This window comes from Rana temporaria, chromosome 1, assembly GCF_905171775.1.
Source record: "Rana temporaria chromosome 1, aRanTem1.1, whole genome shotgun sequence".
NCBI lineage: Eukaryota > Metazoa > Chordata > Amphibia > Anura > Ranidae > Rana > Rana temporaria.
The window spans coordinates 409,641,210-409,667,943 of record NC_053489.1 but is presented as its reverse complement, the minus strand read 5'-3'; the positions used below and the strand labels follow the sequence as shown (position 1 = coordinate 409,667,943).

Genomic DNA, 26,734 nt, shown 5'->3' with positions numbered 1-26,734 from the left:
CATTGATAGTCTTCAAAAAACCTGTCAAACCACTTTCAGGCCGGATTCACACCTATGCGAATTGGTTGCGGCTTAAACCGCATCCAATTCGCATAACATTATAAAATACATTGGGGCAGATCCACAAAAGTATTACGCCGGCGTATCTCTTGATACGCCGCGTTGTATCTTCAAAACAAGATACGACGGCATCTCGGCTAGATCTGACAGGCGTACGTCTTAGTACGCCGTCGGATCTAAGCTGCAATTTTTCGGCGGCCGATAGGTGGCGTTTCCGTTGAATTCCAAGTCGAGTATGCAAATTAGCTAGTTACGGCGATCCACGAACGTACGTCCGGCCGACGCATTTTTTTACGTCGTTTGCATTCGGCTTTTTCCGGCGTATAGTTAAAGCTACTGTTATGAGGCGTACTCAATGTTAAGTATGGCCGTCGTTCCGCGTAGAAATTTGAAATCTTTACGTCGTTTGCGTAAGTCGTTCGCGAATAGGGATTTGCGTAGAATGACGTCACCGTCGGAAGCATTGGCTTGTTCCGGGTTAATTTTGAGCATGCGCACTGGGATACCCCCACGGACGGCGCATGCGCAGTTAAAAAAAAACGTTGTTTACGTCGGGTCACAACGTATTTACATAAAACACGCCCCCATCACAGAGATTTGAAAGCCGCGCCATTACGCCGCCAAAAATACACTACGTCGCTGTAACTTATGGTGCGAATTCTTTGTGGATTCGAAAAAAAAAAAAGTTACGGCGGCAGTTACGGTACGTGGATCTGCCCCATTGTTTTCAATGAGGCTGGTTCACATATGTGCGATGCATTCGCACTGCGCATTGCCGGAAAACTGTGTGCCTTTTCTAGGCATTGCGGTGCGGCTCAGGTGCGAATTCAGGCCCATTATCTTCTATGGGAACGCATCTAATTCGCAGATGTGTTCAGTTCTCTTCAGCACTTGTCTCATTCACCTCAATACCCTCCCCCCCCTCTCCCAGGTCTCCAAATTCGCAGCTAAAACAGAGATGATCTGCTGAACAGTTCTCTTATCTCTCTGCAGAGATAAGAGAGCTGAAATTCGCACCGCACAAGTGTGAATCCGGCCTCAGAGAAACAGTTGATCAGCAGGTTAAAAAGTTTCCCAATCAATAATACTTCCCTAATAATAATGCAGCACCAGATCGAATTCTACCATGCTCCACCATCCATTATAGTCAACTAAAAGCTTGACTGAGCTCAGAAGAGCTTATTAATCGAGTGCTTTGCAACTCTTTGCCAGTAACATAACCTTTACAGATTGTGCCTGCACAACCATTCACCCTCTGAAACTTAAAGGGGAGTTCCACCCACAATTTCACTTTTTAAATATAAATACCCCTGTAATACACAAGTTTAATGTATTCTAGTAAAGTTAGTCTGTAAACTAAGGTCCGTTTTGTTAGGTTGTTACAGCATTTAGTTTATAATCTAAAAATAGACCGTGCCCATCTTAAGTGTGGGCATCATGAAGCCAGACTGTATGACTTCCTGGATTTCAGCTTTGCATATCTCGCACATGCTCAGTGCACAAGCAATGTAATAGGTTTCAGTCAGGTTTGCAAGGACTACTGGGAAACATGATGCCTATCCCAGAAACCCTTGCAAATAGCCTAGGCAAATAAGGAGGAGGAAGTAATGAAGGACTACAAAATAAAGGTATTTACAAGCAACAAATTAAATAAAAATTGTCCATTCTGAACACTATGAGATTAGAGCATGCAGCACAGACAAACATAAAAAAATGGGTGGAACTCCACTTTAAGGTCAGTTTCACTTGGCTGGGTGTAAAAATGTTAATGCATTGCCAACTCTGCAATATAAGTAGCCAAGAATATGTACTGATCACAAGACTGATTAAAACCAATAGAGGTTAAAGGGGTGGTTCCACCTAAAACTCATTTCTAACAATATATTCGTAAGACCCGTTACACTGCGGGTAGGCTGGCTTCTTTTTTTTTTTCCCCGTACATACCGAGATCTCGGGGGTCTCGTCCCTAGGCGGTGGGCGTTCCTATTTGATTGACGTTCCTCGGACGGGCGCATACGTGACGTCACGACTTTCCGAAAGAAGCCGAACGTCGCCGCGCAGGCGCCGTATAGAGTCGGCTCTATACGGCACCTGCGCGGCGACGTTCGGCTTCTTTCGGAAAGTCGTGACGTCACGTATGCGCCCGTCCGAGGAACGTCAATCAAATAGGAACGCCCACCGCCTAGGGACGAGACCCCCGAGATCTCGGTATGTACGGGGAAAAAAAAAAAGAAGCCAGCCTACCCGCAGTGTAACGGGTCTTACGAATATATTGTTAGAAATGAGTTTTAGGTGGAACCACCCCTTTAAATACAGCTCAATAATGATCAAACACAACAGTTCTTCTATCACGAGCCAGATTCTTTACAAAGGGTTTATGAATTGTACTATACCTCTTGAAGCTGTTTAAATTGGTTGACTGCAAATTCTTTCAATGTATACGTATAACCTTTTTCAATGCGACACAGGCCCATGTCACTAATTCGATAACACATTTCTTGAATATTGAGGAGAGCAGGCCTCAGAAACTAAAAAATAAATAACAAAATATATATTTTAGCATATCAAAGTTTAAAGGGATGAAGCATATGTAGGAAGAAACAGTAAAACATGTAAAACAGTAATAAGAAGGTCAAATCCCACCATTTCATTATCTAAACCAGAAATGTAAGACAGTAAAACCTTGGATTGCGAGCATAATTCATTCCAGGAACATACTTGTAATCCAAAGCACTTGTATATCAAAGTGAATTTCCCCGTAAGAAATAATAGATACTCAGATGATTCGTTCCACAACTGTTTATTCCGTTATATAGCTATGTCCTTCAGTCTATAGTCCATATAAAAAGATTATAGCAATGTGATAAGTTGTGTGACCATAAAATGTCCATCCACAAATTAAAGCCTCCATAAGGATATTAGAAGCAAAATCCAGTAGGAGTTATGCCCTGTACACACGATCGGTTCATCCGATGAAAACGGTCTGATGGGATTTTTCATTAGATATCCGATGAAGCTGACTTTCATCAGTCTTGCCTACACACCATCAGTTAAAAAACCAATTGTGTCAGAACGCGGTGACGTAAAACACAACGATGTGCTGAGAGAAATGAAGTTCAATGCTTCCAAGCTTGCGTCGACTTGATTCTGAGCATGCGTGGATTTTTAACCAATGGACGTGCCCACAGACGATCGTTTTTATTCTATAGTTTTTTTAACCATCAGATAATTTTAAAACAAGTTCCTAGTTTTTTCACCGATGGATAAAAAAATGATGGGGCCCACACACGATCGGTTCGTCTGATGAAAACGGTCCATCGTCCATCGTGTGTACGCGGCATTACAGTGTATAAAAGAGAAGAGAGGCGCCACTAAGTGTAGCAATATGGTTACATTTAATGAAGGTAAAACATTTTTCTAGAAACTCACAAGGTTGTAAATTAACCCCTTAACGCCCGCCGCACGACTATTTACTTCCACAGAATGGCACGTACAGGCAGAAGGACGTATATATACGTCCTTGCCTTCTAGCGGGTGGGGGGTCCGATCGGGACCCCCTCCGCTGCGTGCGGTGGGCGGATTCCCTCGGGGAGTGATCCGGGATGACGGCGCGGCTATTCGTTTATAGCCGCTCCGTCGCGATCGCTCCCCGGAGCTGAAGAACGGGGAGAGCCGTATGTAAACACGGCTTCCCCGTGCTTCACTGTGGCGGCGTATCGATCGAGTGATCCTTTTTATAAGGGAGACTCGATCGATGACGTCAGTCCTACAGCCACACCCACTACAGTTGTAAACACACACTAGGTGAACCCTAACTCCTACAGCGCCCCCTGTGGTTAACTCCCAAACTGCAACTGTCATTTTCACAATAAACAATGCAATTTAAATGCATTTTTTGCTGTGAAAATGACAATGGTCCCAAAAATTTGTCAAAATTGTCCGAAGTGTCCGCCATAATGTCGCAGTCACGAAAAAAATCGCTGATCGCCGCCAATAGTAGTAAAAAAAAAAAAATTAATAAAAATGCAATAAAACTATCCCCTATTTTGTAAACGCTATAAATTTTACGCAAACCAATCGATAAACGCTTATTGCGATTTTTTTACCAAAAATAGGTAGAAGAATACGTATCGGCCTAAACTGAGGAAAATTTTTTTTTTTATATATGTTTTTGGGGGATATTTATTATAGCAAAAAGTAAAAAAATATTGCATTTTTTTCAAAATTGTCGCTCTATTTTTGTTTATAGCGCAAAAAATAAAAACCGCAGAGGTGATCAAATACCACCAAAAGAAAGCTCTATTTGTGGGAAAAAAAGGACGCCAATTTTGTTTGGGAGCCACGTCGCACGACCGCGCAATTGTCTGTTAAAGCGACGCAGTGCCGAATCGCAAAACCTGGCCTGGCCATTTAGCTGCCTAAAGGTCCGGGGCTTAAGTGGTTAAAAGAGGCACATCTAAGTATGCAAGCATCCAGGGCAAAGCTGTCCACATACTCAGTTGTGACATGACACTACTTGTATATCAAGACATCGCTTGTATATCAAGTCAAAATGTATTTTAAAATTTAGCTTTTCTCGCAAAATGCTCTCAAACCAAGTTACTCTCAAACCAAGGTTTTACTATATATTGCAGCTTGCTAGTCCTTAAATGTGGAGGTTTTATTAATTTTCTGCTTTCTGTACTTGCTGAATATGTTCTTAACATTTAAGATTATAATGTTTGCCCTGTTTGTTTCCTAAATAAATAGGGTCCACCATTCTGCATTCAGCTAATATGTTATCTACAGCCTTTTTAAAAGCGAGTTAGTAACGATTTTTTTTTTTTTTTCACATTTATTTTTAGGACATATTATTAAATGAGGCAAAGCACTGTGTTATAACACGAGTTTCAGCAGAAAAAGGCCAGGAGATGTTTTAAACGTTGTTAAAGGTTGAATTTGTTAATGTGTGAAAAAGCTGCGATTTACACTGCGATATAAAGCTGGACAATTACATACATTTGTCTAAACTCTTTAGACAAATCCGTCCCTAATCACAGGCAAAGTAATTTCTAGAACTTTAGCCTGATGTGTCACTCTTGTCACTAAATAAATTAATTTACAAATAATTTTATGATTTTAACCAATGCCCACCTAAAAAAAAATGAAAACGTCACGATTAGTAATAAATATATACAGCTGACCAATGGCGGTGCGTCCATAAGGGCGCACGGGTGCCACCCCCTCTCTCATGCCACTTCTTGACACTTTCCTAACACTGAACCATCTCTCAGCCAATCAGGTGCTCAAGTCTGTCATCTGTCACCTGATTGGCTGAAATGACAGGCACTGTGATTGGACGCCTGATAAAGAGGACGGGAGAAGACATCGAGGAGCATGGAGGACACCACCGTGACCTGCTGCGAGACAGGTAAGACAGGCAGGGGATGCACACTGGCAGCATTTGATGGGGCACAGTAGTGGCAATTGATGGGCACACTGGCAGCAATTGATGGGCTCAGTAGAGGAAATTGATGGGCACACTGGCAGCAATTGATTGGCACACTGGCAGCAATTGATGGGCACAGTGGCGGCAAATGATGAGCACACTGGCAGCAATTGATGGGCACAGTAGCGGCAATTGATGGGCACAGTGGCAGCAATTGATGGGTACAATAGCTGCTTTGATGGCACAGTGGCAGCAATTTATGGGTACAGTGGCTGCGTTTAATGGGCACAGTGGCTGCGTTTAATGGGCACAGTGGCTGCGTTTGATGGGCACTTTGGCTGTGTTTGATGGCACAGTGGCAGCAATTGATGACACAGTGGCTGCGTTTGATGGGCATAGTGGCTGCGCTTGATGGGCACAGTGGCTGTGTTTAATGACACAGTGGCGGCACTTGATGGGTACAGTAGCTGCGTTTGATGGGCACAGTGGCTGCAATTGATTTTTTTTTTTCAGTTTGTTTGCGCCCTCCACTGCAGCTGACACTAAGGTGAGCACACAGTTCAGTAAAAAAATTGCAACCTATGGAACGCGTGGATATGCAATTATGTATCATGTTATGCTATGTGTTACTATGAGATACAATGATCTTTGTTTGTGATTTTAATGATTTATAGTTATTAAACAGTTTTTACCAAACTGTGTGCTCACCTTAGTGTCATCCTTACATCCGTGAAAGTCCTACTTTTATGGGATTTATCCCCCCACGCACACACATTTCAATTTCAGGATGTGGATGTAAACGCTGTCCCTAGAACTGGTAATACTACCTTGCTAATATATATATATATATATATATATATATATATATATATATATATATAAATATATAAAAAATACATGTATAAAAAGAGCGAGCCCACACTGTAAGAAGCAATACATACTGGGCCAGATTCACAGAATAGATACAATGGCGTATCTCCTGATACACCGTCGTATCTCTTGTCCTATCTATGCGGCTGATTCATAGAATCAGTTCCGCATAGATAGCCCAAAGATCCGACAGGTGTAATTGACTTACACTGTTGGATCTTAGGATGCAATACTTCGGACGCCGCTGGGTGGAGTTTGCGTCGTTTTCCATGCTAACGAGCATTTATGGCGATCCACGATGATTTTCGCGTTCGTTACGTCGTCGCTAGTAATTTTTTCCCGTCGCAAAGTTAGTCATGATTTTACATGCCTTAACTTTACACGAGCCATGTTAAAGTATGGCCATCGTTCCCGCTTCGAATTTCAAATTTTTTTTTTTGCGTAAGACGTCCGGGAATACGAAACGCCGTAACTCACGTCGCCGTTCAAAAAAATTACGTCACATCGCACAAAGCACGGCGGGAATTTCAAAACTGAGCATGCGCAGTACGTCCGGCGCGGAAGCGCGCCTAATTTAAATGGTACACGCCCCATTTGAATTGGGCGGGCTTGCGCCGGACGTGTTTACGATACACCGCCGCAAGTTTACAGATAAGTGCTTTGTGGATCAGGCACTTACACTGAAAACTTGCGGCGGTGTAACGTAAACGGTGTACCTGAATCTGGCCCACTGATCATAACTAATCATATACTGTATAACGATCATTAAATCTGAACACCAAGCAGCTAATAACACCATTTATTCACCATTCATAAAAGCTGTTTTACCTGTCAAAGAATTTGTACTTCTCTCTATTGAGTCCTGAGATTTACAAAGTTCTACCAAAAAACACAGCCAGCCAGGTGACCTGATTTTTACACAACACAGCTAGGTCTTCTTCCTGCCCCCCACCCCAGTCTTTGTCTTTACAGTGAAGGAGCAGCAACTGACTAATAAGGTTATCGTTCTGCTCTATCCTCCTAGTGGTAGGTCTCTTGTCAGCCCATGTGCATGTAGAACAGTGGTTCTCAACCGTGTTAGTGCCGTGACCCCTTGATAAATTTTCCAAAGTTGTGGGGACCCCTAACAGCAAAAAAAAATTCGTAGCGTGGGTTGTCAGCACCCAAGGCAGGTCTAGTAATTTGCGCCCCTAACCCACGGACATTTAGTGCCCCCTGGGTCCCTTCCACTTGTACAGTATCAGTGAGAGTGCTGGTGAGGGGTGGGATCAGTGGCAGTGCTGGCAGGGAGTTGGGATCAGTGGCAATGCTGGGGGGAGTTCTGATCAGCCAACTTGGGTGCTCTTGATCAAGGTCATCTGCTGATCTGAGAACTGTAGTGGGGACTTTAAAATGGCAACTATAATCACAGGTAGTGTTACTCACTGTGTTTCTGGCTTGGTCGCAAAAAGGCTAGGAGAGTGGTGGTGTAGGTGATTACAAGAGCCTAATGGGCCGTACACATGATCCAAATATCGGACAAAAACTGTAGTCCGAGGAAGATATTCGGATCGTGTGTACACTACTTTCGAGAGCCGATCAGGATAGTTCATCCGATATTATTAGATCATACAAGCACGAAAACCAGTTTGTAAGATTTTCATTTAGTCAGTATAGTCAGTATTGTTGTCTTCCGAAAATACAATAAAAATACATTACAACACATGACATCACTTCCGATCTTTTTTTTTTGTCGTACGAGAATTTTCGTGACTTTAGTAACCTATTCAATTTCTACTTGCGACTATTAAGCTGTGGATGGATCGTGTTTACGGCCATTAGACTGGGTAAATATAGGCCGAATATTGGCTGGTATTGACCAGTTCAACAGGAACCAGCCAACATTCGGTCAGTGTGTACAGCTGGCTTTTGTCAAAGGTACATGCTGAAAAAACAGCATCCAATCAGTGCTCACAGCTAATGGCTGCAAGCGCTGATCAGTGTGTTCTGGGGAGAGGGAATACAAGGGGCACAGTGGGGGAGATCGCCGCTTTAACATCGCTTGTCCAGTGCTATGCCAGGTATTATTTTTTTTTCGTTCAGCTCACTGGGTTGAACGAAAAACTTTGAGCGTGTACGGTACCAGACTTTAAATCAAGTCAAATTCAGGTATTTTTACTATTTGCATTGAAAATAAAAATCATGATTTTTTAAATAGATGTATAACTACATTCATTGGTGGTTTTTGAATATCTGCCTGAAGTTCACCTGATTTGAGATACCTACTGAATTAACAATAAACAGATTTTCCTGCAGGGCCCTGCGACACTGACTAATCTTCTTGGCACGGACATTTTTTCTCCATACAGTAAAAGCTTTCCACTTGCGGAAGAGGGCAAAAGTAGGGATCTGCTTCAGAGCTTTGTGGTAAAGATATTCTTGTTTCCATCGATCAAGCTCAAGGAATAGAACTTCTCCATTACAGATATGAGTGATTCCTCGATCACTTATGGTATAATATTCATTTTTGTTGATGTTGTCATGGTTTACAAGTCTGCATAAAAGACAAAAGAATCACAGTGAAGTAAAGAAACTGACAATGATGCCACATCACTTTTGGCTTAAACTTGCATTGAATGGTTAGCAATGATCAACTTTTAATGTTTTGCATGCATCTGCAAACTTGGTAGTTACAAGCACGGCATGGAAAAGTAATAAACATTTTCAATAAGCATGGTTTGAGTTAAATTTGTAGTATTCACCTAAACCTCCCTCCCCAGACTTACATCTCCATATGCCCATTTTACGTACCTGAAGCCACAGTCACATGACATTTCTTCCCCCTTCTTTGTTCACGTCTTCAGGGGTCAACATCACTGCCTGTGTGATGTAGACACCTCCTATTGGTGGGGGTGACACTTACAGCAACCAGGTCCTCTCTCATAGGCTCCAGAGGCAGGAGAACTCATGGGGGTGGTGAGGAGACTGGTGCCCAAGAAGATAAATAGCAGGGGAAATTTATTTTCCCAATGGCAGGAACTTAGCTTTGCTCATAGAGAAAACTGTGATCCATTACACTGCAAATGGCTTAAGCCTAATACACACTAGTCATTTTTTATCTGTTCAACCCAGCAGGGGCACAGATCGGGAGTTGATCAGCAGATCTTTTTCAGACATACCCCATCGACCAACCGGCTGCAGTACACACGGGCCAAATGCCAGCTGGTTTCTATTGAACTGGCTGATGCCGCCTGATATTCAGGCACGTTTGTACTAGGCTTTAGGAAAAGGTGTTTGGAATCAAGACTGAGGAGTAAGGTAATTGATGCACAATGCACTATTTAAATTTATGAGCTTTAAAGTAATTGTTGATGTGATGTTCATATTTTTACATGCTTGCTCTTCCATATAGTTGGTATTTACTAGAATTATATAATTTGCAGTACGTGCAGTATATACGTTTCTGTTAACTGACATTTAAAAAAAAAAAAAGACTTTGAAATCAGGCCAATTACTGTGAAATCATTTTTAGAATTCAATCTTTTAATAAATTCCCTTGGGGTAGCTAAAGCAGTGAGAATGAAGGAATACTTTTGTGCTGCCGAAATGTCTTTACTGACATCATAGCTAATTCCTGGCACCATTTTATTGTATTTTTATTAACACTTAAGAAGAAATACAAAGACAAGAACTGAACATAGCCAGATATAATGCAAAAACTGATAACATCGAAATACAATTTACAGTAAAACACACTATAAAAACTGTGTGGGCAGACATACACAGATGACTACTCATTTATACTACAATATGAAGCGAAACATTCTTTGGATCTGGCGTATATGTTATCTGCTGTGAGTTATTAATACCAGACATAAAAAACACCTTGAAACAGGAACCAAAATCATAAAACGAAGGATAAAGCATGAAAGGGAGAAAAGGGAGGCAAAGAAAAATCAGAACTAGCAGAGAGAAAGCTAATTACAGAATAAAGGTACATAGAAATCCATGTGAAAAGAAGAATACAGTTAAGAGGTGTGGATGATACATTTTAATGATTGCATTATTGATTAATGAAACACTGGTGTTAAATTACTAAAATCACTAAAAGCTGTTCACATTTCAAGGGAAGTTGTACTTTGCAAGGGAATGACAGGTCACAGCATTAAGCTGGACCAACATGGGCTGGCTCAAAGGAAGAGCATACAGTTCTCCTGCTGTGTTATTTTATCTTGCAGGTCTGCGCCGTCCCTGGGCAGCAACAGCCGTGGGATTGGCTAAGGTGGAAGAGCTGCTGATTGGCCAGACGGACGGCTGAACATCCCGCCCTGTAGGAGGTTATAAAAGGATCCAGGAGCGGCGGGCTTATCAGACCGCTCCAGTCAGCTGAGCAGCGCCCACCCTCCCGCCCCCTTTTTCTTCCGAAAGTCATGCTGTTGTCCAAGCAGGGGAGTAGTCGTCCAGCTTTGGCTGGATGGACACCAGTTAATTAAGGTACCGAGGGGAGGGTGAAAGTATATTGTAAAGGGAGACTGTTTTGTGTCAATTACATTTTTTGTATATGTCTTTTTAACTTACGTTTTTGTTTTATATAAATGTTAAAAACCATAGACTGTTCTAAAATGTAGCTTGAGCTGTTTAGATAACATTTTTTTTTTACTTCAAATAAGGAAAGAGAGAGTGTGTGGAAACTGGGAACAGAAACCCAAGGCTGCTGTCACACGGGCAACCTGGATGCTGGCAGCAGATTGTCAGTGTCAGTATCAGAAACTACACACAAGTTTCTATGGAACCATTCAATCGCTGGCATAGATAGTTAAATTGTTCTCCCAACAATAGTGAGTGAAACTTGCAAGCTTTATATATATATATATATATATATATATATATATATATATATATATATATATACACACACACTATATTGTCAAAAGTATTGGAACACCTGCTTTTACATGCACATTAACTTTAATGGCACCCCAATCCTAGTCCATAGGGTTCAATATTGAGTTGGCTCACCCTTTGAAGCTATAACAGCTTCAACTCTTCTGGGAAGGCTGTCCACAAGGTTTAGGAGTGTGTCTATGGGAATGTTTGACCATTCTTCCAGAAGTGCATTTGTGAGGTCAGGCACTGATGATGGAGAGAAGGCCTGGCTCGCAGTCTCTGGTCTAATTTATCTTAAAGTTGTTCTAATGGGTTGAGGTCAGGACTCTGCAGGCCAATCAAGTTCCTCCAAACCAAACTTGCTCATCCATGTCTTTATGGACCTTGATTTGTGCACCGGTGAGCAATCATGTTGGAACAGAAAGGAACCAACCCAAAAAATGTTCCCGCAAAGTTGGGAGCATGAAATTGTCCCAAATGTCTTGGTATGCTGATAACTTATGATATACACCGTCATATATATCTCCTCTGGCTGTACGTCAAATGTTGAATTATAACAGGGAGAAGCCTAACTGCATTGCCTATTTATAGCTGAGATTAGATATAGAGATTGTAGTGATCTTAGGAAAAGTAAAGAAGTAGGCCAGATACTCAACACTGGAGTTCCAGAAGTAGCCAGAGTCTAGCTCAGTCTTTTGTGGTGTCTGCACTAGCATATTGCAACAGGGTGCCTAACAAGCTTGTTTTATCAGCAGCCATGCCGTATGACCAGGAATACTAGCTATACATATATTAAACATATTGGGCCAGATTCACAAAGAGATACGACGGTGTATCTCCTGATACACCGTCGTATCTCTGATTTCCGTCGGTCGTATCTATGCGACTGATTCATAGAATCAGTTACGCATAGATATTCCTAAGATCCCACAGGTGTAACTGTGTTACACCGTCGGATCTTAGGCTGCAATTCCAGGCCGGCCGCTAGGTGGCGTTTCGGTTTATTTACACGACGAATATGCAAATGAGGAGATACGCCGATTGAGAAACAAACGACCGCCCGGCGCTTTTTTTTTTACGTCGCTTGCGTTCGGCTTTTTCCGGCGGATAGTTACCCCTGGGTCTATGAGGCGCAGCCAATGTAAAGTATGGCCGTCGTTCCCGCGTCGCTATTTGAAAAATTTACGTTGATTGCGTAACTCGTCCGTGAATGGGGCTGGACGCCATTTACGTTCACGTCAAAACCAATGACGTCCTTGCGACGTCATTTAGCGCAATGCACGCTGGGTAAATTTGCGGACGGTGCATGCGCTGTTCGATCGGCGTGGGAACGCGCCAGATTTGAATAGTACTCTCCCCCTAGCCGCGGAATTTAAATTCCGCCGGGGGATTTACAGTACGCCGCCGCAAGTTTTGAGGTAAGTGCTTTGTGAATTACCCACTTGCCTCAAAAACTTGCGGCGGCGGATCTTAAATCAATCATCTAAAGATCCGCTAACCTATGTGAATCTGGCCCATATATTGTAGTTGTTTGGCTACTGACTCCCATCTTCGATTATATTTAACTGAGACCCCTAAGCACTCAAGAGACAACCGGCAATTCAGGACAACCGTCAGCTGTTTAGTTAGCTGTTAGTATCATACCTCAGATTATATGGATCATATTCAATTGAAGACTTTGGCACTGCAGGAGTCATGTAAAGGAAGCCCAATTTTCGATTTTCTAACAGTATATTGATGATCTGCAGAGGATCTTTAATATTAGCCCTGATGACATCTTCTGCGGTATCAAACGCTGGAGATGGTGGAGAAGGAAGTCTTTTCAAAGACCCAGGTCTTGAACCAGATGTCCTTGGCTGTTTTGGAGGTGTAGGAGATACTGTTCTGCTAATGTCAAGTTGTAACTAAAGAGTAATGAGAGAAAACAAACATGTATTAGCACACATTGATATACTGTAAATCCATGCACCAAAAAATATGTACATAGCAACAAGTAAAAGCAATTAGCAAGCTGCAAATGAAATTACAGTAGTAAACATTGGTTAGTCAAGTAAACATGGCAACTATTGTGAAAGGCTAGATGCTTGGCTTTCTCCAGATTATGTACTTTCTGAGTTACTGATGTAGAACAAATATGCAGATCAGAACTTCTCACTGCTTTTTGACCTTACTTTCTGTAAACTTGTTCCAGGTCAATACTGGAATTAGAAATAGACAGGAAATCTGCATTTTCAAAAGAAGGTCAGCAATGGCAGCAAACATATTTTATTCAGCACAGCTTTGTTCTGCATTCTCTGTAAACCGCTTCAATCGGATTTTCACCTAACAGCTAACAAGGTCAATAGAAAATTGATTTCCTGGAGCCTGTGCTCTGTATTTTTCTCATGCTTCTACTCGAGTTGCATTTAGTATCCTAAGCATGTTTGAATCTGATCTGTGACTGTGAACATTTTTACTGTTGCCATATATTTTTTGGGGTTTCTAAGAGAGAGAGCAAGGGGGGTTTCCAGCATCTCATATGTGTTTCGAGATTGCTAAATTAAGAGAGTGAAACCGACTGGTTAAAAATGAAACTACTTAGCGAATAGTCATAACTTCAGATGAGAGTGCATCTTTAAAATGTTGCCTCAAATGTAAACATTAGGTAAGGCATGAATTAAGAAGAGGGTTATTTTCATACACTGGGGCAGTGATGGCAAACTTTGGCACCCCAGATGTTTTGGAACAACATTTTCTATGATGCTCATGCACTTTGCAGTTTAGATGAGCATCATGGGAAATGTAGTTTCAAAACATCTGGGGTGCCAAGGTTCGCCATCACTGCCCTAGGGCATTGTTTTTCAACCTTTTTTTTTAGTCAAGGCACCCTTTAAAATGATGCACAATCTCGAGGCACCCCATTCTAGAATGTAAAAACAAATCTAATAGTTTTACATAAAGCAGCAACATCCACACATGTAGGGCACCCAATGTTAGAGGTGATTTATTCATTCAAAGCAAATACACCTTTGCATACGGGTACTGATTAGCATTCCAGTGGTTTTCTTCTCCCTCGGTTTCTCTCCCTCTCTTTCTTTCCAAATGTGGCCCTAGTGCTAATGGAGAAGGATATGTGAGGGACAAAAAAGGATGCTGTGCAGGCACCTGACGTCCTCCTTATCAATGGTGCACAATGAAAACCTGTGGCTTTGTGTAACTAAAAGGCAGGCTTGGTACATCCACTGGCTTGTATACAATTTGTGGGGAATTTTTAAGCATTCTGCCAAGGCACCCCTAAAAAAACCTGGGCACCCTGGTTGAAAAAGGCTGGTCTAAGGACAGTATTCCCACTACATGGCCATGCTAGCATTTTATCTATGCATATTTATTCTTCAATCTATAGCAAATGTGGCTATTTTACCTGTAGCAAACAAGTTCAACTATGGTTCCCCTTCTAAAGGCAAACTTTGTAGAAGGCCCTCCCTTCCACAAGACCTATTTAAATATGCTTCACCTGAACTATGATTCCCCTTTGTACCGGCCCCTTTTTTTTTTTTTTTTAAACATTTGTTTTTATTTGCTTTTCTTAATTCAGGGATTAACAGGTACAGTTGACATAATTACAAAGTAAGACAATGAAAAGAAAACATTAACCTTGTACCGTGTGAAAGGAATATTCTATTGCGTTAATACAACAGGGCTTGCCTTCTTCCTAATGTTCCCCCTTGTGTCTATTCCCTTGTGTCTCCCTACCCCCCCTCCCCCCCTCCCTCCCCCAATCCTAGAGAGCGTGCAGCCCTCGTCGCTTCCTGTCCTAAGCGACGAGTGCGTCAGTCTGGTGAACTCAATACCTCCTTGAGTCATTGGCGGGGAAAGTCTGGCTGCGGAGCGTTCTAGCTGGGGCCCACCCTAGAAGTCTCCTTGTTGGAGATGACTTAGCAGTTGGACCACAGTGATCCCTTATTGGTAGAGGAGGTGGGGTCCCAGTGGGCCAGGGCATCTCCGCCGCTAGCTCCCCCCACAAGGATCTCCCACATCTCTCAGCCAGGGTCCCCACAGTCTCACAAATTTCCCATAGTTCCCTTGTCTGGTAAAACTCACTCTTTCACTGGAAATGGTTAGGTTAATGGTCGCTACCCAATTTTCTACAGATGGGGGGCATGTGCTTGCCATTTTTGAGCTATTATCTTGCGTGCCTGGAATAGGCATCTCAGTATTGCTTCCAGGTTACCAGGTGGAACTTGATTGTCCTCCATGCATCCTAGCAGGCAGGTCATCGCAATTGGGTCGAGGGAAGATCCAAAAACCCTATTGATCCTCTCAGTTATCTCCCTCCAATAGGTTTAAAGCTTGGGCACCTCCAAACCATGTGTAGGAAATCTCCTTTAGCCCTACATCTTGGGCATTCATTGTTTTGCCTCCACCCTAATTTGAAATTTTTTTGGGGGGTATAATATACCCTGTGCAAAAAGAACAGGTGGGACAGTCTCTGTGCTGGAGCTATCGAGACCAAAACTCCTCGATGCAAGATCTTGTCCCACTGTTCAGGGGCTATTGTCTTGACGTCCCTTTCCCACCCTTCTCTGCTCTTATTGGGGCCCGCTCTACTTATTGCTTTCACCCCCAGAGTGGTGTACATTGCTAAAATTAGGCCTTTCGTTGTTCTTGCCTTGATTAATCTGAGGAGGGCGGGAATTTGGGTCCAAATAAGTGCCTGTGAGGCAAATTGTGATTGGATGGCATGGCGCACCTGAAGATATTTATAAAATGTCTTATTTGGAATGTTATATTCCCTTGTCAGATCAAGGAATGATTTTATGGTGTCTCCCTCGAACAGGTGTATTAGCCGTACCGGCCCCTTTTAAATACAGTATTTACTTTAGTAAAAACTACTATTGCAAAGTTCTAATAGAGGCAGAATGCGCTCTGCTTTTTATTTACATCACGTTACCTGTCTTCTGGGACTTAGTAAGTCTTTTGACTCCTTTCAAATCATCATGTCAGAAACTGCAGTGGAAAATTTTACTTTCAATGTATTTTTATTATTATCTGCAAGGAGTATAACAGTCCAATAATATACAAAAGACATAAAACATCTTTTACTTGTGGACTACCTCACTGCGCAGTGATAAAGTAACAAAGAGCAAATATGAGGATATATACTCTCCAGTCTGAAAGTAAACCACTACTATGCATTTGTAGTAACCTCCTAGATAGGTGCTAGGATTAGGTGAATAATATGTTAGGATTAGGAACATTTTGTTCTGGCTCACTGTTGAAGTTCATTGTTAGGCAAATTTAGTTTTGACTGTGTAATCAGTGTGGCTGTGTTGATTTTCTTGGCTTTTCTATGTTTCAGTAGTTCCAGGATTGACTGCTTCCCCTTGGTTGTCCAGAACACTCTGGAAGTTAGTGGTCAGAAAGTGTCTAATGAGCAGCTAAATATTCATACAGCCCTGGCCAATCCCTGGGGGTAGATGCTCAGATGGTGACTGGGAGTCTGTATAAATACTCTGAGGCCGAGAGCAGCCTGGTCTTTGTTCCTGAGGAGGAGATCAGAGCCATGGGGGCCTTTCTGTCATGTGCCTGCAGGGTGTCAAGGCCTCATGTGGGGGACCTGGACCTGCTTTGCTAAAAGTTGCTGAAAGCTGACTGAAGGTTTGTTGTTTGAGGATCTAGTCTGGTATCACAGGGTGAAAATGTTGCAAGGATGTTGAAAGGAGGCAACCAATATTTCCAAGGACATTTGTGAGTACATACTGGTGAGAAAGATCCTAGAGACTGTGTACTGAGGCCATCCATTGTGTGCTAGAGTCAGCGTGTTCAAAGGGGACATTGTGGAACTGAGCAGCGCAGCAAACTACAACTCCCAGGAGTCTCGAAGGCAGGCAGAGGCAGGGCGTGCCAGGGGACACATCCTGTGACTGGCTCAGGCTGGGGGCTGGCTGGACTGTAAAATTTTCATCCGCGACGTGAAAAAGTTCCCGCCCTCTTCCTAGAGCAGCTTGTGTGATAGACGGAACACTGCGTCTATCGCACAAGCTGGTCTAGGAGGAGGGTGGGACTTCCGTCACAACGCGCCCAAAAATTTCAGACAGCTCCATGACACAGCGGGAGATGCGTAGTCCACGCACTGACTGGCACATTAGGTGCGATGATGGTGATTTACAATGATGGTAAGGCTGCAATGAGGACACAGAAAGGCGGCAAAAAGAGCACAGAAAGTTGGCAATAAGTAAGGGGACAGTAAGGTGTCAATAAGGGCACAGTAAGGCGACAATAAGGGCACAGTAAGGTGGCAATAAGGGCACAGTAAGGTGGCAGTAAGGACACGGTGAGGCGGCAATGAGGGCACGGTGAGGCGGCAATGATGGGCACGGTGAGGCTGCAATGAGGGCACGGTAAGGCTGCAATGATGTGTACAGTGAGGCGGCAATGAGGGAACGGTGAGACTGCAATGAGGGCACGGTAATGCTGCAATAATGGGCACGGTAAGGCTGCAATGATGGGCAAGGTGAGGTGGCAATGAGTGCACAGTGAAGCTGCAATGAGGGCACAGTAAGGCGACAATGATGGGCACGGTGAGGCAGCAACGATGGGCACGGTGAGGCTGCATTTATGAGCACTGGTGAAGCTGCATTTATGGGCACCGCCAAAGCTGCATTTATGGCCACTGGTGAGGCTGCATTGTCTGGCACTGATCAAGCTGCATTTATGGACACTGGTGAGGCTGCATTGATGGACATTGGTGAGGCTGGATTTATACACACTGGTGAGGCTGCATTGATGGGTACTGGGGAGGCTGCATTGATGGACACTGGTAAGGCTACATTGGATGGGCACTGGTGAGGCTGCATTGGATGGGCACTGGTGAGGCTGCATTGGATAGGCACTAATCAGGCTGCATTGATGGGCACTGACGAGACTGCATTGAAAAATCAGGTGGGCATAAATGGTGAGCTGATTCGGTGGTTCAATGGGCCACTTGACTGGACTTGCCCCCCAGGCCTAAGGCTGCCAGCCCTCCCCTGCCTTTGGAGGGTAGCACTATACATTATAGGAAGATGCCTGTGGAATAATATCAATTAACAGTATTACAGTACATCAAAATATTGCTGTAGTGAGTACTTTTCAGGTGCAAGAATTTAGAGATATCAGCTTTGAAAACTCATAATTCTGCTCATCTTGAACAACTTAATTTCTTAACACAAATAAACTAGGCATGTGTGAGTCCTATCATCTGCTACATTTGGTGTCTGCTTGTGCTGAAAAAAATGTATTGTATTGTCATGTATATTGACGCCATACTACTGGCATTCAATCAATAAAATATTAAAGTGACCCTCTCACATCTCCAACAAAAAAATTCAGGCAGTTGAATTCTGTTATAGCGCAGGACAAATACTGATGGGTAGCAAGCCTGTTCATTGCTCTTGCAGAGCTACTAGCACTGCCTCTATTCAGCACTTTCAAGTGTGCTGAATAGATTATACTCTGTATCTATATCTTTCTATATTACTACACTGCTAATCCTTCCCTTATCTATCCAAATGCTTTCACTGCAGTTGGGTTTTATCATATACTGTTTATCATATGTAAGATATTTTATCATGTAATAATACTAGGTAATGACCCCCAAAAAATCTATTTATTGCATTGACAACAGAATAAATATACTGTACTGTACATGTTAATAGAATAAAATATTCTGCCTGACCTGTTTTTCTTTTAAATCATCTGGAAGTTCAGGCAGTCGAACAGGGGATGGGATAGCTTGCAGTCTCTTCTCTGCAGAAGTTGGCTGTAAAAGTACACCTCGATTTATTAAATCTTCTGCGTTCTTCTGATATATGTATTCAGGTTGATGGTGATCTTGATATACTTTCAAAACAGGCTTAAGGGAAAAGGAAAATAGTAAAATTTAATACAAAAACAGCTTTGAACTAAAATAACATAGGGGAGATAATAAAATTGGAGAGATTTCCCAGCGAGGGGAAATCCCTCCAAAATAAGGGAATCTGTGGTTGTTACCAGAACAGTAGTGACCCCATTGGAACATTTCCCCTCTATTCCTGTTCTGGGAACAACCCACAATGTGGGATTTTCTTTCTATTTCCCAGTTTTTTTCAGGGATAACAGAAAATAGGACAATAAGAGAGGGTAAATTTCCCTTATGGGGGCACGGACACCAATACAAGGCCTGACACCAATACAAGGCCTGACAGGCATTCTAATACCTTTTCTCTCTATCCAAAACTATATAAAAATTGCTTTTAGTTATACTTTAAAGTTAAATTTTAGTCAGAAAATTAAGTACTGATAAATAATTTCAGGCTGGCCCCTTTTATTGGTAAAGCTAGGTCCACGATCCACGAAGGTACGCGCGGTCGTCGCATTCTCTTACGTCGTCGCTAGTCGGCTTTTCCCGTCGTAAAGTTGCGACTGCTATTTCAATGGCTTATATTTAGACCAGCCATGTTAAAGTATGGCCGTCGTTCCCGCGTCGAATTTTGAAATTTTTTTTTTTGTGTAAGTCATTCGGGAATAGGAAAGGACGTAACGCACGTCGCCGTTCAAAAAATTACGTCGGTGCGACGTCATTTCGCGCAAAACACGGCAGGAAATTTCAAAACGGAGCATGCGCAGTATGTTCGGCGCGGGAACTCACCTAATTTAAATGATACACGCCCCATTTGAAATAGGCGGGCTTGCGCCGGACGGCTTTACGCTACGCCGCCGCAAGTTTACAGGCAAGTGCTTTGTGAATCAAGCACTTGCGCTGAAAACTTGCGGCGGTGTAACGTAAATGGGATACGTTACGCCGCCGGATTTGTACATGAATCTGCCCCTGAGTGCCTGTATTGTTTATAATCCAATAGGGCCCTGTCTCACTCTGCTCTGCACATGCTCAGTTGCTCTCTATTCTGAGCACAGTGCCTAAAATCAGAGCCACTAGAGGCCAATCAGCTGACAGCTTTAGGCTTCATGCACACTAAGCGCCTGAACAAATACCAGAACCTCTGGCAGTAAAAAGTGGCATAAAAACACACATAATGGAGCGTATTGCTCATGCATGTATGTGTTTTTTTGCACATTTGCATTATTAAGTGTTTTTTTTTTATATATTCCCTTCTGCTAATTTTTTACTAGAACCAATTTACATTTGAATACGTTGAATGTGCCGATAAGGCGCATTTATGCGCACCAAGCATTTGTTATGACCAAAAGCTCCTCTTCAAATATGCCTGTAAATGCCTAAATGTGCATGGACACATGGGCTAGTTGCTTCCATAGGCTGGAAGAAAAAAAATGCCAAATGCCTGTATATGCAGCATTTTTTATGCCCAGTGTGGATAAGGCCTTGATATTTACTGTGGCTGAAGGGGGAAGAAAGCAACAGACTGTGCAGTTTGTGGTGAGGTGACAGGACAAACTCTGTTGCCAGGGAGACACAATAGAGTTCAATTTACAAAGGTAGTGTTCTATCTTATCTCCTTGATATTTTCTCATTTCCTCCCTATGAACAGCCTGGGAACTTACAGTAACTTCAGCACTTGCGCCAGCGTGCACAGCTGTCTATCCAAAAGAAGGCTTTTGTCGAAGGGTCTTGTTAGAAAAGCAGAATCTGATTAGCACTTGCATCCAACAGCTGTATAGGCTGAACTGGGGGGGGTATTTTAACTTGATCAGGCCCCCACCCTAAGGCCCCGTACACACCATAGAATCCATCCGCAGATAAATCCCAGCAAATGGGTTTCAGCGGATAGATCTCCCCTGGGATGGATTCCAGCAGATCGAATATTTGCTGACATGCAGAACATATCCATCTGCTGGAGTCCATCCCAACGGATGGATCCGCTGGTCTGTACAGACTCACCGGATCCATCCATCCGAAGGGATCCCCCGCATGCGTCGTAATGATTCGACGCATGCGTGGAATTCCTTATATGACAGCATCGCGCACGTCGCCGTGTCATCATCGCGGCGACGGCGCGACACGTCATCGCCAGAGGATTTCAGCGCGGATTTCAATGCGATGGTGTGTACACTCCATCGCATAGAAATCCGCGGAAATCCTCGAGAGGATTTATCCGCGGAAACGGTCCGCTGGACCGTATTCACGGATAAATTCTCTCGTGTGTATGGGGCCTAAGCCATGCGATAAGGGTGAATGTGATCACTTAATTGAGCAGGGCTGGTTTATTGCCTGTGGACTATTATTGAAGAATGATATGAGAGTGAAGTATGAATCAGTTTTTTATGGGTACTGCAATTTTAAACAATGACAACTAGATTATTTGCAGTTGTTTCTCTGTTTTAAAGTTTTTTACGTTGTGAAACATGGATGACAAATAATGTACTAAGAACTGCAATACCATGGAAACTTTGCTAAGACAAAGGTTAGAATTGCAACACTATTCCTTCCGACTGCAGAAATAGTTAAAAAATATATATAAATGGTGCACTTACTATAAAAAATAGAATAATGACCAAATGAAAATATTAAGCTGCATGCCAAAAGATTTTTGAACGTCCTGGAAATCCAAACTGATATTTTTTATATGTCGTTATGGTACTGGATTATATCTTGACAATATATATATATACATTTTTGCAACAAAACAATATACTGTATGCTAGTTTTTCAGTTACAGTCCTTATATATGTAGCGGGATATCACCCTTTTTAATGTGATATAAAAGACTATCAGTGCTGATCGAAAAGGATCTTAGCTCCCTCCTGTGGCCGAGATGAGTTAGAGCCACCTGTTGTTTATCTTTTGTTCTGGTACCGCAGAGAATGTTGGGGAATTGAGTACAGGGAGAGAAGAGACTCCATTTGCCTTGGCCTGTAACAGACTACATTACCCAGAGAGCAGCTGTACAACCCCAGAATGCACTCTCTCTCTAGACCGCCTCTTCAACTCAGGAGGACACCTGTGGAAGTGTCCCCTCAGAGAGTAGGCCGTAGCTGAGGCCTACATACGCCCGGGCGGAACGACTTTGAGGAGGAGAGACGGAACCTCGGACGGAGTGATCGGACGGGCTTCCAGTATCCCTGCGACCTGTCTGAGAACCGGAGGCTTCCGTCTAGCAGGACTGTGTCACGGAAGGACAAGGCCTGGACTGGTTGGGTGAGATGGGCACATGCCCAAAGACCTACTGACTGTGTTGTTGGAGGGTGGATCGTCCTCATTGGCCAGCAAGACTTTACTGTTTGGGTTCTTTTGCCAGTTTATTTATTGCCATATTGGTTTACAAATTACCCCTTGCGCGCCAACAAATACCAATGTATCAGTGCACGGACTCTTGGGAAAATTTGAACTGAGGTTTGGCCTGGCCTGCCAAACCACGTTAGTTAGGGATACTACTTAAAGACTGCCTACTTAGTTATCATAGAGCACGGATATCCATTTTATATTCTTTAATTAGGTAACTGTTTTTATTATATTGTGCAGTATTAGAGGGAGAGCTGGGTGAGGCTTGGCAAGGGGGTGCTTCAATATGGGTGTCTTGTTGAGGGAATCCCCTTGCTGTGTGCTTACACAGGTCTGTTAGACATTGTAGTTAAACTTACATCTAGGTGTTATTATTGTTACTGACTCTGCAGGGCTCTGCGGGTATTTTATCACTGTTTTACCCGTTGTTTCTTTGCTTTATTTTCCAAGTAAAATATCACTTTGGTTATGCTGAAATCTGTGTACAGTCTATCTGTCATACTGCAGGATCCATTCACGTTAAGGTAACCTCTAACTTACATACTTTGTTGTACCGTAACGGGATATTGTGCCTTCCAACGATTTATTGGGGCCCACAATTCCCATTTTTACCAATTGTGCCAAGGGAGGGTTTTGAGCCACTTTCAGGGGTTGATCACAGAGCGTAGACCCAAAACGAACCAGCAGCTCCTCCGGGGGTAGTGCTACACATGCATTTACCTTGTATGTTTTTCATAGTAGTAGAACTACTGCCTCCAATTTAAAAGAAAAAAAAATTCTGTTGACTAAGCCAGAAAAAATGCGGCTTCCCAAGATGGTGTGGCAGCAATGCTGCACTGCCCCTGAATTTAGAGCAGAGGTACAATTCTCATGTAGGTTGTGCTTGCTTGCTTGCATTACAGTGGGATAATAAAATGTTGCAGGTGGGGTGACTATCATTTTTGTCACTGCTGATTCAAGAGAAGGTAGATTATCAATCAGCAGAGGGTCACACTTAGTCCTGCCCACTACTTTCTGGATTAACAGCACTACCTTGTCTTGTTTGTTGCTCAAACCCTCCCACTGCAGTACAGGCAATCCCTGGGTTTAAAACAAGGTTTGTTTTTAAGTTGATTTTGTATGTAAGCTGGAACAGGTACATATTTGTCAATCAAAAGCTGTGACACGGGAGCAGGGGGCGGGGCCATGTCCCGCTGTCTGTGTCAATGGACGCAGCAGCAGGACTCAGGAGCGAGCCTGCGTGGGTGCCCCCATGGAAAGGGCCTTCCGTGGGAGCACACGATCAAGAGGAGAGGCTTGGAGCTCCGGCGAGCCACCCCAGAAAAAGAGATTTAGGGCTGCTCTGTGCAAAACCATAAGTATAGGCATATTTGTTATTTTTATTTAAAAGAAAGCAAGGGTTTACAAGCACTTTAACTTTTTTGGATAGCATGAGGAAGGGTTAACACCACTGTAACATTTGTTTTGCTGTCAATGCCCCTGTTTAGATTTCACCTCACTTTCTGTCCCTATGACAATTGGATTTTGAAAACGTTGGGTTCTCGTGGAAACGCGGATTGGTGATAAAACAGGAGAGAATTTCCCTTCCTAGGGGTAGATTTCCTCTCACTTCCTGTTGTCTCCCTTCGTTTGTAGGTATGAGTCGTATGTAAGTCGGATGTTTGTAACTCTGGGACTGCATGTATCCTGAAGAGGGTGTGTTTAAGACACAAGTGAAGGAGGATTTCACACTGGAGCGGTGGGCTGGCAGGACGGTAAAAAAAGTCCCGGCTAGCGGCCGAATAGCGCAGCAAAAACGACGCCTCAGTGTGAAAGCGGAGATCCCTTCATTGGTTGCCAGTAAAAGACAGAATCACTTTCAAGGCACTCTGCCTAATACATAAGTGTATTCAAGGCAACGCCCCCCAATATCAATGCGAAAAAATAAAGGCCCATAACCCCAATCGCATTCTGCGATCCACCAATCAAAACCTCCTCCAGATACCCAAAGCCAGATACAAGTCCAAAGGAGATCGAAGATTTGCAGTCCAGGGACCTCGCCTGTGGAATGCACTACCAACCACCATCCGACTGGAGTCGGACCACTTGGCCTTCAGGAGAAAGATTAAAACCCATCTCTTCTGAGGTCAAGGGGTTTCTTACCCATGAAATGGATACAGCGCCCAGAGGCGATTCAGTTTGCATGTGTTGCGCTTTACAAGTCTCTCTCTCTCTACTAGATTTAATACTTGTGTACACTGTCATACAGATGCGAGCACAGTCTTATAAGTTAGTTACATTACAAAGCTTAGCAGCAGCACTGACATACAGTGGAACCTCGGATTGCGAGTAACACGGTTTACGAGCGTATCGCAATATGAGCTGTTTTAGAAAATAAAATCCTGACTCGCTTTGCAAGTGTTGTCTCACAAGACAAGCAGGATTGAAGCCTCTGGGGTGTGCAGTACCGAATTTGGCCAGAGTTGCGGGGGCACTGGTGACGCTTGGAGACACTCAGAGATGCTCAGAGACCACTCGCAAACACTCCATTCCTGAGTTTCTCAGAGAGTCTCATGCCGCGTACACACGATCATTTTTCGGCATGAAAAAAAAACGACGTTTTTCGGGATGTAGAAAAAACAAAGTTTTTCCAACTTCATCATTAAAACGACGTTGCCCACACATCATCGTTTTTAAAAAATGCTCTAGCAAAGCGTGGTGACGTACAACACGTACAACAGCACTATAAAGGGGAAGTTCCATGCGGCTGACACCACCCTTGGGGCTGCTTTAGCTGATTCCGTGTTAGTAAAAGATGATTCGCGCTTTTCTGTCTGTTACAGCGTGATGAATGTGCTTACTCCATTATGAATGGTAGTTTTACCAGAACGAGCGCTCCCGTCTCATAACTTGCTTCTGAGCATGCACGGGTTTTTAACGTCGTTTTAGCCCACACACGATAATTTTTTACAACCCGAAAAACGACATTGTTTAAAACGTTGTTAAAAAATGCAGCATGTTCAAATTTTTTTTGTTGTTTTTCAGAACCGGAAAAATTATGGGAAGCCCACACACGATCATTTTGAATTAAAAATTTTAAAACAATGTTTTTTTCATGCCGAAAAATGATCGTGTGTACGCGGCATCAGAGTGTCTCCAAGCGTCTCCGAGTGGTTTCCGAGTGTCTCAGGCGAACCCGGCACCTCTGGCCTTATTAAGTACTGCATAGACAAGCAGTGGCTGTGGATTTTCTGAGATTCCATTACTTCCTAGTGGGAAACTCGCTTTTATATACGAGTGCTTTGGATTACAAGCATTCTTCTGGAACAAATTATGCTCGTAAACCAAGGTATTACTGTACATTCAATTGGATGTCTCATTAATATCTTGGTAATGGGATCAATTATAAACCATTTGTGCATGCTGTGCAGCTGCCCAAGGCATCTCTGAGATGCAGGGTCCCATTAATAGGAGATGCTGGTAAGGCAGGTAGAATTCTGAGACCCCTTCTGCTGTCACAGACCTCTGGTATTTAGGGGCCCATTTATAGTAGATGCAGGTATAGCATATGCTGGAACTCATCCTGGACTTCTGGGATTCAGGGGCCCATTTATAGCAGAAGCAGGTCAGGCAGGTGCTGGAACCACTCTTATTGCCATTTAGATCTGGATACTTCTTACTGCTAGGACAGGTGAGAAGGCAAAAAAAAAATTCATAATGTCTCCCAACCAGCACCATCTTTATTCCCTGACAGACTGGCGTTGAGGGATGCAGTATGCTTCTCCCAGAAGAAAAAAGCTAGTTTGCAGCCTGACCCTGGCAGCATACTGTATTATGAACCATCAGAGTTTGGGGAATCACAAAATCTATTCTTCACCAGTATCTATCTATCTGTCTACCTAAAATAAGTGCTAGCATCGCCCTACCTACCTATCTGTCTACCTGTCTGTCTATCAATCTGTCTACCTGTCTGTCTATCTATCTATCTATCTGTCTATCAATCTATCTATCTGTATATCAATCTGTCTACCTGTCTGTCTATCTGTCTACCTGTCTGTCTATCTATCTGTCTATCAATCTATCTATCTGTATATCAATCTGTCTACCTGTCTGTCTATCTATCTATCTGTCTATCAATCTATCTATCTGTCTATCAATCTATATATCTGTCTATCAATCTATCTATCTATCTTTATATCAATATGTCTACCTGTCTGTCTATATATCTATCTGTCTATCAATCTGTCTACCTCTCTATCTATCTATCTATCTATCTATCTATCTATCTATCTATCTATCTATCTATCTCTCTATCTGTCTATCAATCTATCAAT

At 43.0% G+C, this 26,734-nt stretch overlaps 1 protein-coding gene across 1 annotated transcript in view; it reads right to left on the bottom strand.

The window, feature by feature from the left end:
* Window positions 1–26,734, bottom strand: part of DNAH6 (dynein axonemal heavy chain 6) — a 386,479-nt gene that overhangs the window by 336,520 nt on the left and 23,225 nt on the right. The window contains exons 3-6 of the mRNA XM_040324272.1: window positions 18,921–19,097; window positions 12,869–13,128; window positions 8,624–8,891; window positions 2,454–2,588 (exon numbers count right to left, since the gene is read on the bottom strand). Coding sequence (XP_040180206.1) covers window positions 2,454–2,588; window positions 8,624–8,891; window positions 12,869–13,128; window positions 18,921–19,097 — 840 coding nt within the window. The remainder of the gene's footprint in view (window positions 1–2,453; window positions 2,589–8,623; window positions 8,892–12,868; window positions 13,129–18,920; window positions 19,098–26,734) is intronic.